The following is a 12,690-nucleotide window of genomic DNA, read 5'->3' as shown; positions in this document are numbered from 1 at the left end:
GTTGGCTAAGAATCAGGAAAAGGAAAGTGGAGTTTAAAGATTAGGGGCAATGAGATATAGTGAAAGGCTTAACTAGCCTTTGACTTATTACCAGTAAACAAAGATTTGTTTTCCATTTACAACATGTGTTATCCTGGGCAAGTGATTTCATTTTTGAGTCTTTGCTTTTTTATTTGTAAAACGAAGCATCATGACTTTAGTGGTCTGCCTTATGATCACCAGATTGGGTAGACTGTTAACACTGGTGGCCCCCATGAACCACACCTGGTATTTGTACTCTTGTGTAGTTAGTCCTCTCCCACACTGACTCTGGGCGGATGTGATTTGGCCCAGGGGACATTTGTCAAGCAGAGGCTTAAGAATTTGCACATCAGGGCTTGCCCTCTTGGAACATTTGCTCTTGGCACCCTAAGCTACTGTGTAGAGGGGTCTGGTTACTCTGCTGGAGAAACTAGGTGGACAGATGTCTGGCCAAACCCAGCTTTTTCAGCCATGCCAACTGAGCACCAGACATGCATGAAGAAATTATCTGGGATGTCCCAGCCTTAGTAGACACTACACTAAGCAGAACGACCCAGCGGAATTCAGAATTGGGAGAAAGTTTTAAGCCGCTAACTTCGGGGGTAGTTTGTTGTGCACAGAGTTTTGTGGTGTGCTGGATGCCCTTTAAAAAACCTCATGAAAAACTAAATTTGTAATCGGTCAGGGCCAGGTATAGTGGCCTTCCTGTTACATATTTTATTCATGCAGCCGACATTTGAGTTCCTAGAAATAGTGGTGAGTGTAGCATAGATATGTGCTTTCATGGAGTTCTCCAATGGATGAGATCAATAAACAGGAAACAATAAAAAATAAGCTGGGGACACCATGGAACCATCCTGTCCTCTCTTTCTATGGCTCACAACCGCATTTTGCCTTTATGAATAACCCACTGAACAACCTTAGCAGTCAGAATAGGCAAGTTGTGCTGATACAATGAACAATCCTAAAACCTCAAATGATTGAAAAACCACAAAAGTTTTTATCTTATACATGTCTCATAGGACCACAAAGGCTCTGCTCCACATCGTCTTTAGTGATACAGGTTAACGTATCCTGTCTCCATCATTTCTGGAGTGTTGCCAGTCTATGGAAAAGGAAAGAAATGTGAAGAATTGCTCTTAAAAAGTTTTCACATTTTTCTTGGCCAAAGTATCACATGGCCATGCCTAACCTTAATAGGGCAGAGAGAGGCAATCCCTAATCCTGTGCTGGGAGGAAAGAAAACCAAAAACAGTTTTTGAATCAACATTAATCACTACCAGCAAACATTCCGTCTCTCTAGCTTAATTCCTTAGGAGCTGGATTGTGTGACAATTTTGGGTTTCAGATCTTTTGATATGTCTTTTCTTGCCACCTTCACCTGTAACCAGCAAGCTAAAACTTAAAGGGTGGAAGGGAGGAGAGTTTATTGAGTACCTACCCTCTGCAATGTGGCAATGTACCAATGTACAAATGTATTGCATTTCTTCACATCTTTCAGACTTCACTTTGGCTAGTGTAAGATAGAAGAGATCATTCACCAGCTTTAGTGCTGCATACAGGACTGACTAATAGAAGAAATATGGTGGCAGCATGGAGATAGAAGAAAAAGGAAAATCAATAGAATTTTAGGACCGGAATGTGACTAAGATCATTAAATCTAACCTTTTGAACTTACGATGAGACAAGCTTCTATTCTGTATTGTCCCAGCTCTGAGCTTAAAACTGAGGGGGAAAAAAAGATATCACTGAGTAATGGTAGAAGTTCACCAGTAACTATCAGTCATGCTAGCTCCCCGCAATTGTTTTCTGTCTCTAGATGTTTATGCCTAAGACTTCGCATGTTGGGGCTGAGACCTTAAAAGTGAGAAAATCTATATACTGCTCTTTTGTCTTAAAATTGTGTGCAAATTCTGCAATACATCTTAGATTTAATCTTTAAAAACCTTTTCTGCTGGGCATGATGGCTCACACCTGTAATCCAGCATTTTGGGAGGATGATGTGGGTGGATCACTTGAGGTTAAGAGTTTGATACCAGCCTGGCCAACACGGTGAAACCCCGTTCTCTACTAAAAATACAAAAATTAGCGGGCATGGTGGTGTGTACACCTGTAGTCCCAGCTACTCAGAAGGCTGAGGCACGAATCGTTTGAATCCAGGAGGCAGAGGTTGCAGTGGGCCGAGATTGTGCCATTCAGCCTGAGTGACAGAGGCTAAACAACAAAAAAAAGAGGTGAAAAAAAAAAAAAAACCCAAAACCTTTTCTGACCTAACCTTCCACTAAAATAGCTAGATGTAGATCTTCAGCTGGAGAAACCCAAGGCCTGAAAGGCTTGGTGTCTTTCCTGGATTAGTAGTGTAGCAGTGTAGCATATGACCCTAGAATTAAGGAGCCCCAAATATGCATCTGGATTTTCAGATTCTGGAAGAAGAACCTGGACTCTTCTAGTCATGTGTTCTTGGACAAGTTATTCAACCTTTCTGAGCCTCAGCTTTCTCCTCTCTACAATGAGATAATTACAGTACTTTTAGAATTAAATGATAGTGTAGGAGACTGAGAGATCACCTCCAACCCTCCCTCCCCTTTGCTTTTATGTGGGCTCTTTGGTTGGATCTAGGAACCAAATTGACACATGGCAGATTAACAGGAGAAAAGCATTTTACTAGTTTTACATGTACATGGGGATCCTCACAAGAGAATGAAGTGGCCAGTGTAAGATGCCTTTATACTTTTTACACGAACTACAAATCAGAAGAAAGGGGATCTGGCTAGGGACAGTAAATTTCTTATGGAGTCATTAGGAGAAAAGTGTGTGTGATGGGGTGTAAACTTAGTGGAAGATAAGGGTTACTTCGGAAAGTATATTCAGGTCCAAAGCAGCCCCCAGTTTCCAGTCTCTGGTGATAGGTGCTATTTTCTCCCTCTGGTAAGGGACGGGTACTGCAGAGGAATCCTGGAGGAAGCTTTATGGCTTGCTGCATGCAGGAAGAGATGGGTCATCAAACCCTTTCTGAAACCACAATTTCTCCAATATTTTCAACTCGAAATAATCAATGTACCAATTCCATATATTTTGGGGATGGCACATCCATCAGTCCTTCAATAGAAAATAAGACGATGCCCTTAAAACATTTAGCTTCCTGCCTGGCACAAAGAGCTGAATTAATACTGTCCATAGCTATTAACAGCAAGTAACAGAACTCAGCTTTAAGCCTTGGTCTCCTAATTCCTGACCTGTGTTCTTCCCATCACATCACAACCAATACTTCTTAGAATGTAGCACGCAAAATGCCCCGCCTACTCCATTGGCCTCACCCTGGCCGAGAAGGGCGCACGCAAGTGCTCAACTACAGCCGACAGAACTCCGCCTGCGCAAGCGGCCTTTCTCGGTTCGCGATGCGACGTAACGCGCCTGCGGACTGGGCCCAGCGTGTCCTCTATGACTTACCCAGAAGGCAACGCTTCTTTTTCTGGTCAAAATGGCTGGCAAGCAGGCCGGTAAGTAACTGGGGGTCTTCTTGGCGGGCGTCGTCGCGCTCCACCGTTTATTTTCGCTGCAGCTCGCTCCGTTTTCTCTCTTCTTTAAGTGGCCAAGTTTGTCGAGGAAGGGAAAGTGGCGGCTTCAGTCCAGCGAAAGGGACGTGCTTCCCCACTCGTTTGCTGTCCCCAGGCCGGGCTTGCCTGTATAGGGTTGGGATGTTAACCCGCCGTTTGTGAAAATGCCCGCAGTGGCTCTGACAGCCCTGGAGTTCCAGCTGCCCGTGCTCGGAAGTCCTTCCCCTCGGCCTTAGAAAAGTTAGAGGGTACAAGAGGATAACTAGTGGATGACTTTCAACCAGAATGAGCTCAGTGCTTTCTATGACCCAAGTGCTCTGTCGTGTGCAATGGCCCTGTAAACTCTCTTGCCATTGCGACGAGGGAGATATTAATTTCCCTTTTACGCTGATAACTGAGGCAAAGTGACCCAAGAAAGTAGAATTGGAAATTTCATTGCACCCCTTGCGCTTCTCAGACTGCGAATAAGAGACAGTTGAGCAAGGGATACGAGCGACGCTTCACGTTGACCTTGGATTATCTAGAACGTCAGCTTGATCAGTAGGTTTGGAGAAATTTGAATTTATTGTAGGTTCAAACGCATTTATTGTGGAGTAGAATGCAGATATTACTGGAATATTTAAAACAACTTGAACATTGTTTGGTTTTCCCTATTTTTTTTCTTTTTTCTTTTTTGCTAATCTCTGCCCTCTGGCGGTACAAGTTGGAGTAGCTTTTTTTTTTTTGTCTTTGAGACGGAGTCTTGCTTTGTCGCCCAGGCTGGAGTGCAATGGCACAATCTCGTCCCACTGCAATGCAACCAAGTTGGATTAGCTTTAAAAAAATGATCCTTTTCTCCCCGCCCCCAGCAATTGTGAAGCTGTTAGGAAATATCAGGTTGCCAGAAACATCCGTTAACCTAATTGACATTGAGCTTTTTGGGGGTGGGGGAGACTTTTAAAATAATTATCTTATTAATTTGGCAGATATTGAAGGAGTCTTACTAAATTCAAGACACTGCTTCTGTGCGTGTTTGGGAACTACATAGACCAGATCTCAACTCCCATTAGCTAACTCTGACCTTGGGTGGGATCACTTCTGTAAGCCGGCTTCCCCTTCTGTAGTAACAGTCATGTAAATAAATCAGCTAATGTTGGTGAAGCAAATAGGAAAGTGTTTGGTGCACAATAAGTGCTTAGTGGATATTATTATAGTCACTGATAGGTGGTTGAAAATAATCTGTCTTCCAGAAGTATGTTTGTAGATTGTTGACTGATACTTGTTTTTCTAGCAGCAGTTTTATACATGACTCTTAATTTCCAAGGAGATTTGCTAAAGCCACGTAATCTGTAGTGCACTGAGTTTGCAAGCAACGAGAGTTGAGTGAAAGGAGAGTTTGCTTTCCTTCCTTGGTAAGGGCTAACCCTAGACAAAATTTTAAAAGAGAATACAAACTTGTTCTACCTCTCCTTTTGTAAAATGTCTCTCCTAAAATGTCAGATACGGTCCTGCTGTACTTGGACCCTGCTGGGTTACTTCATCAGGCTCAGCCCTGTTCCCCAAAGAGTTTTAAAATTACCGATTTCTCATCCGTTTTCAATATCCATTCCCTTGGGGGGAGCTTAGTTGCTTAGGAGGAGGTAAATGGACTTCTTTTACAATCCATATTAATGTTTAAATAACTAATGGTATCAAAATCCTCCCCAAAATACATACATTTTTAAAGAATGTGGCCAAATGAAATAACTGTAATATCGAGTAAAAATTTTAGAGGATGAGGGTCATTTAGACCTGCCAGTCTATGCTGAAATCTCACTCTCTTTTCCTACAACTCCAGCTCTCTTGAAATGAAAAGTTTACAATTATTTCCTGTGATCTATTTATGAAACTACAAATGATAGAAATTTCCAAGTCCTTTTCCTATCTCCCACCCCTTCATTTCTGAAGGTAACAGGGCAGGCATAAGGGCACACGATGTACCTATGGATCTTTTGTACATTCAGTGTTTGAGTTTACCCTTTTCTTTCATGACTTGCTACCATTTTCCTGCAACCACTTTTGCTCATAAATAAGCACTTTTTATCAACATTTTATAGAGTATAAACTTTTTGCTTTTAAATCTAATTCTTTTTGATTAAATTCTTACTGTATATACTATATACTTTTAAAAGGAAATTTATTTCTATGTTTGCATTCATCAGCAAGATAACCGAGTACTGGTTGCTTGCCTGTCAATGTGTTCATATAGTTATAATTAAATTGTAGCAACTAACAGTGTGACAATTATCAGTTTCAGCATCAGGCAAGTGGCTGGATGGTATTCGAAAATGGTATTACAATGCTGCAGGATTCAATAAATTGGGTAAGCAGCTGTGCTGTTTAATGTTTGTTGTTGTTGTTGTTGTTTCTTTGTTTTTTTGTTTTTCTGAGAGTATTGCTTTTGCAAGTGTTACTGTTGTTCCAAAAACCATTTCAGTTCTTGTATACATCAGAAGATTTTAAAATTAAATCACATTATGTTAAATCCAGTTCCTTTTTAAAGTTTTTTTGAGAGGAGAGGGACGAAAGCCTCTAAAATGTTCGACTTGGTAATGATTTAAGTAGTAAGACATTTTCCTTCTACACCCCCTCTCCCAACTCTTCCACTTAAAATTTTATTTATTTGTTTATTTATTTATTTATTTATTTATTTGAGACGGAGTCTCGCTGTGTCACCAGGCTGGAGTGCAGTGGTGCAATCACGGTTCACTGCAACCTCCGCCTCCCAGGTTCAAGTGATTCTCCTGCCTCAGCCTCCTGAGTAGCTGAGATTACAGGCGTGTGCCCCCACACCCAGCTAATTTTTTTTGTATGTAGTAGAGACGGGGTTTCACCATATTAGGCTGGTCACAAACTCCTGACCTCAGGTGATCCACCTGCCTCGGCCTCCCAAAGTGCTGGGATTACAGGTGTGCACCACTGTGCCTGGCCTTCCACTTAAAATTTTAATTGAAATTATATAAACATTGAAAGTAGAGAGTTTTCGAATATTAAAATTGTATCGCGTCCATGCAATCATATGGTTCCTAAGCTTTTTTAGAACTTTGTAATTTACCATGAACTTCATCTTTTGCTATTGAAGCTTGAAGAAAGTGTAAGCAAAAGTCACTGTTCTTAGCATACTATCATTTTAAGATTCTTTAATACCTTGATTTCAGATTTAAACTATGAGAAAGTAGAGATGTGGTTTATTAATGTGTGTTTAAAAACAAAGTAAACATTTAAAATATTTTGTAAATGGTTTAGATAAAATATGAGTTTTGTGACATTGGATTTTAAGAGGCTCATATATTGTTTCCATAGTCTAGTTCAAGAAGTAACCCATTATATCAAGTAATAACTCATTACTTTTAATGGCAAAACTGCAATTACTTTTGCACCAACCTAATAATGTATGAAATGCGTTGAATTTCCATTGAACCTAGTGATTTGAATTCGATAGTTCACCAAAAGCTGTAAGTTATAAGTCATAAAGATATTTTACTAATTTAAAAAAACCGTGATTTTTGAGATGCATGTGCAATCTAACTTTGTCGTCTACCACAGGGTTAATGCGAGATGATACAATATACGAGGATGAAGACGTAAAAGAAGCCATAAGAAGGCTTCCTGAGAACCTTTATAATGACAGGATGTTTCGCATTAAGAGGGCACTGGACCTGACCATGAAGCATCAGATCTTGCCTAAAGAGCAGTGGACCAAATATGAAGAGGTAGCACAGCTTTATCTACTTGACAGTGTTGCTCATTAAGGATCGAATTTTAGAAACAAGAGAAACATGTTCATTTGCGTAGCATTAGAGTTGCCTGAGTCATATCAAATAAATAATGAGGGTAATAAAGCAAATATTATTTCCGTTTTAGAAGAAAACCACATTGAGTCTTATATGTGAAGTGATTCTTCTGAAATTACTAAGCAAGTCTCTAATGTAGAGAGCCAGGACTGAAATCCAGGTCTGTTGCCTCCCAGGTCATTGGTGTTCCACCTCTGCACTCTGCTTCCTACTTAGATGAAAAGATCAGCCCATTGAGTGGCCCTCCAGATCCCAAGAAGAGCTTCTGTGAAGCCAACTCTCACCCCTTGAACTGCATTGAAACTAGGCAAAGGCCCGTAGACAGTCATTTCTTTTTCTTCCCGAAAAGACTTCCCTCTCATAACCTATCAAAGCAACTTACCACACCATCACCAGATTGGACATTTTAAAAAGCGGATAGTTCTTAGGTTGAGAATATGTTTTCTAAAATTGGAAATTAAAAAGTAATTGCTTTTTTCTTGTTATCGAAGACCTGTTGAGTGTTTGGGATATATCAGTATGTGATGGTAACATATAATATTTCATTCTTTAGGAAAATTTCTACCTTGAACCGTATCTGAAAGAGGTTATTCGGGAAAGAAAAGAAAGAGAAGAATGGGCAAAGAAGTAATCATGTAGTTGAAGTCTGTGGATGCAGCTGTTGTGAAGATGGTTAAACTTGAAACAAACAATTTTAAGAATTATTTGGTCTGCAGATGTTTAACTTTAAATAAATGTCTATTGTAATGGCTGGAGTTTTTGAATTCCAAACCTTATACTAAATAACTACTGAATCCATTTACTGTTAAATTTTTTTCCAAACTTTCAAGATATACTTAGTTGTGTTTAACTGCTACCTGGAGCTCAGAAAACAAAAAGTAGACGTTAGAAAAATAGAAGTATAAAGACAAATCATACTTGTCCCCATATCCCAGTGACTTTTCCACTTTGGAAATGATTGTTATGAAGTTTAAGGGTTGGATACTAGTCAGTTAAAAGTTTTAAGATTATAGGGTAATTTTTAAAAATATAGATTAGAATCATTGGCGAGGCATGGTGGCTCACGCCTGTAATCCCAGCACTTTGGGAGGCCGAGGCAGGTGGATCACCTGAAGTCGAATTTGAGACCAGCCTGGCCAACATGGTGAAACCCCGTCTCTACTAAAAATACAAAAAATTAGCTAGGCATGATGGTAGGCACCTGTAATCCCAGCTACTCGGGAGGCTGAGGCAGGAGAATTGCTTGACCCCGGGAGGTGGAGGTTGCAGTGAGCCTAGATCACACCACTGCACTTCAGCCTGAGCAACAGTGGCTCTGTCTCAAAAAAAAAAAAAAAATTAGGATTATTCAATGTTGTCATCGTTTCCACTCCTAAATTCTGAAATGCTTTCTTTGGTAGAGATGAAAATGTGGAGCCATAGCTAGTAGAGAAGGAACAGTAGGACCTGCAGCCTCCCTGATTTTCCAGGACAAGTCATTGCTGTGTATGGCAGGAATGCCTTACCTCAAATAACAAAACTGTGAAAAACAAATTTGTGTTACATTTAAAATTTGTAAAGCAATGAGAAATGTGTGTATCATAAAGAGTATCTTTTAATTTTTGCTAAAATATTAGCCTCTTAAATTCTCTAGGGACCCCCTCCCCCTTTTTTTTTCTTTTTGCTAGTCATTTTTCTAAACCTATCCTGAAATCATGTCAATTTTCTTTTGTCTGGTTGGAGACAACTAGATCACTTGATAATGGTTTTGCTCAGGTCACATTGTGACAAGGTTTTAATGTAGTCCTACTTTGCAGAAGGAGGCCAAGAAGATGGGCTGTCTAGAACCCCCTTTAAAAGCATTTGTCTATTCAGAAAATTTTCCTGAGTAGCTCTCTACAAAGGCTCTTTTAATTGTGATTTCAAGATCACTTTTGCAGGACTCTGGTCTATTCGTTCAGACGTCTACTGTGCACAATTACAAGGAGACTACAACTGAGGCATCTCAAAGAGCACTGTCAAGGTGTGTAGGGAGCTGGGTGGGTGGAGGGAGGCTGGGCTCTGACCCTAGAAACCATGCTTATGAATGCTGTTAATATTTAAAGCAAGCCTAAGGGCACTGCTGAAGGACAGGGGAACAAATAGAACTGACGAAGATTGAGGTATAACAGGAACCCCCAGGCTATCCACCTGCTCAAGGTAAAGTGTCGTATTACATAGGGCAACCTCTGATTTTGTAAGAGTTCTCCTAAAGCCAAAGTGTATGCCTTATCTGTGTTTCCAGATTACTTCATTCTTCCAAATGAGAACAAGTGTGCAAAAGTTCTTTGAACACTAGATGAATGTTTTGTGTTCATTATAAATTATGATTATCGTCCTGCTTGTTATGAAGACTAAGAAAGTAGATCTAGTATTTGGCTCACACAGGTGAATGGGTGAGAATTTGTTAATCCATCAGTGAAGTCCTTTCATTTGAAAGAGGGACTTTCTATTATCAAAAGCTGTCCTGTGAAAAATCACTATGAGAGTGCCTGAAACACAGGCTTGTCCTGTAGACCGAATGGTAGAGTGATTCAGAGCTAATTCTGGGTTAGACTGCACAGGTCTGAATCGATTTGCTCACTGTGTAGTGCTTTAGGAATACAGTTTAACCTCTCTATGCTTCAGTTTGTTTGTCCCTAAGATAGAGCTAATGATAGAAACCTACTTCACCCAGTTGTGAAAATTAACTGACTACATGTCAAGCACTAACAGTTTCTGGCATATAGTATGCATAATGTAAATTATGTGATGAGAAGCGAGAAAAAATAACTTGGGAAAATGCTGAATATCATGAAAGTCAAATAGCTAACCAGTAGCTAAGGTCCAAGGTCCCCTCTCTTCCTTCTATGTGGCACTCTTGTTTCTGGTTCATCTACTCCCCTTGGGTGTCACCTCCTTGAGTGAAGTACCTGCTGGAGATGCGAAGAGTGGAACTGGATCTGCATGACAACTTTGATTAGGATGGAGCTAAGACTTGGCTATCTCTCTGTTTTGTGTTTTGGATGGGTGACGTTTTAAAACTGCCAACATTCAAATCCTGCTAGTTTGCTTTGTACGGTTTAAAATGTTTGATATCTTTTGTTGTTTAAAGTTTGAGATTGGTTTTGAATATACAGTTTTCCTACATCTTGAAGAAGGTTATGTTTGTTTACTCTGAAGTGGTCTATGTTCTGTTTTTTTGTTTTACTATACTTTGCAAAAAAACAGATGGCTGGCTTATGTTCACTGTTGTAGTGCACTAACTAGTATCACTTGGTCTTCCTGTTGTCAAGATGTAGGAAGCAGCGTAAGGGATGTTGGGCCTTCAGACCCCCCAATTGCCAGCTCTGGTCCTAGTTCCAGATTGCGTGGAAATATTTGATAGCATTCCTGCACTGAGTTATCATGGTCTGAATATTTATGTGATGCTCTACGAGTGGCACCAAAATGTTAGTGATGGAATTTTCACTAATGGCACCTTTTCCTGTTTTTAAATTCTAGAATCTTAATAAATCCAAAGTGTACATTTTGGTAATGATTTCATTTAGCTATTTACTTTAAGGACTCCCTTTTCAAGCATTAACTCTGCACTAATTTTGACTTATGAAAAGATTCAGCAGTAAGAATAAAAACTGGGCCAAAGCCCAAAGTAATAATCCTTCACAAATAGGATGGAGTTTTAAAAATATGGGCATCCTGTGTGTAGCTTTGAAAATAACCAAAGTACTTGGAATTAAAAAGTTAGGTGAACATAAAAATTGTCATAACCAAATCCTTGACAGCTTGATGGATGAAGAGCAGATGGGTTTACGCTGTATGGGAGGAGGCATGGATTTTAGGAGGGACAGCATCAGAGAGGGATGGTTAGAAAGTGAGTAAGACAGGTTGCTTTTTGGAAAACAAGGAAAGTCCCTTTATTAGAACAAGGCATGAAATTCTGCCACTAGGTGGCGATGCCCTATAACTTTACAACTTAAGGTACATCACACCAGCACTATGGAAGATTTCTCCATTCTGCACCCCACAAACTCTCTCCCCTCCCTCATTTTTCAGGATGACAACACCTTAGAGGTTTATGGCCATCAGGAGAATTTACTACTAAGCTATATACTGATGTAATGAAATCTAATATATGTTGTGCAATGAATTATGAGATGTTAGTTTCAGGATTTTATTACTTCAATCAGTTATGACCGTATTTCCTTTTATATGATTGCTCACTCTTTAAACATACCAGATGACTGTATAAGGAACACCTAATAAAGACTATAGATGTTAAAATATTTTAAATGTTTTAATTTATATGCCATAATTTGTTTACATTCTGGTTATACTGGTGTTCATATTAAAAGCCATAACATGTTAGAATCTGAGATCTCAGGTCGGATAGTGCCTCTAAGTTATATTTTGCTAAGAAATTTTATTGTATTAGCAATTGAGCAGGAGAAAAGAACTGAATCGTTATAAGGTGGTTAATTTTTAGCATAGATGTCAGAAAGCCTGTTAATATTCCAGAGGCTTATGATAAACTATTTAAATTGTCATTCTGGATTCTGATTAGATCTCCTACAGAGAAAGAGTGTATTATTTATTGAACTTTTTGTTTGAATACATGTGCCTATTTTTGCATAAATGTAAAAATGTAATTTTAAAATAAACCCCTGAAAACTTCTGGTAACATTATCCAGTTGAATAATTGTTTTGTTAGTATTCTAAATATTTTAAGAAAATTTTATACATATCTGTGACAAATTATATTCACAAAAAAAGATAATTATTTGTTTTACAAAGGAGTCAGCTTACAATTTCTCTCTTATGCATGCATTTAAAATGTGGTTTGCCACTAAACTGGAAACACTGATCTGAGGCCAATGATTTAGGCAAGTCATTAGTCTAAAGATTGGCTTCCTCAGCTATAAAATGAAGGGCTTTGACTAAAAAGTCTTTTTCATTTCAGTACCAAAATATTCTGGGTCTGTGATTTAACTTATGCTCTTTATTGTTGGGATGAACTAATACTGGTGGAATACTAGCTTTGTACTAGGCACTCTTCGTATGTTGTCTCTTTTAATCCTCCCTGCAACCTTCTGGCATGGCTATTATAATGCCCATTGTATGGAAGAAGAAATTGGGCTTTGAAAGTCCATTTTATGCTTGTTCATTACATAATTTTCTGGGTTTTTTAAATTGATGTACGTGTTTATGTTCCAGGCTAGGCAGAAGCTAGATAGAATATAGCAGCCTCGTCACTGTTGAAATCTGGGGCTAGATAATTCTTTGTTTTGGGGGCCTCCTCTGTA

At 39.2% G+C, this 12,690-nt stretch overlaps 1 protein-coding gene across 3 annotated transcripts; it reads left to right on the top strand.

The window, feature by feature from the left end:
- The first annotated feature begins 3,368 nt into the window (after positions 1-3,368).
- UQCRB (ubiquinol-cytochrome c reductase binding protein) lies at positions 3,369-8,141 on the top strand. Of its 3 annotated transcripts, XM_055286833.2 has the most exons (5): positions 3,370-3,521; positions 5,848-5,919; positions 7,143-7,309; positions 7,567-7,703; positions 7,944-8,141. In XM_055286833.2, exons 1-5 carry the CDS (start codon positions 3,503-3,505, stop codon positions 7,969-7,971), a joined length of 423 nt encoding a protein of 140 aa, XP_055142808.1. In that variant the 5' UTR covers positions 3,370-3,502; the 3' UTR covers positions 7,972-8,141. The 3 variants fall into 3 exon arrangements, with proteins under 3 accessions (XP_055142807.1, XP_055142808.1, XP_055142809.1); XM_055286832.2 differs by lacking the exon at positions 7,944-8,141 and having other exon boundaries at positions 3,369-3,521; positions 7,567-7,815; XM_055286834.2 differs by lacking the exon at positions 7,567-7,703.
- Positions 8,142-12,690: the final 4,549 nt, after the last annotated feature.

The sequence above is a fragment of the Symphalangus syndactylus genome, chromosome 7 (assembly GCF_028878055.3).
Source record: "Symphalangus syndactylus isolate Jambi chromosome 7, NHGRI_mSymSyn1-v2.1_pri, whole genome shotgun sequence".
In the NCBI taxonomy this organism is placed as follows: Eukaryota; Metazoa; Chordata; class Mammalia; order Primates; family Hylobatidae; genus Symphalangus; species Symphalangus syndactylus.
Note: the sequence above shows the minus strand (reverse complement) of the source record. Positions and strands in the feature narration are given on the sequence as shown.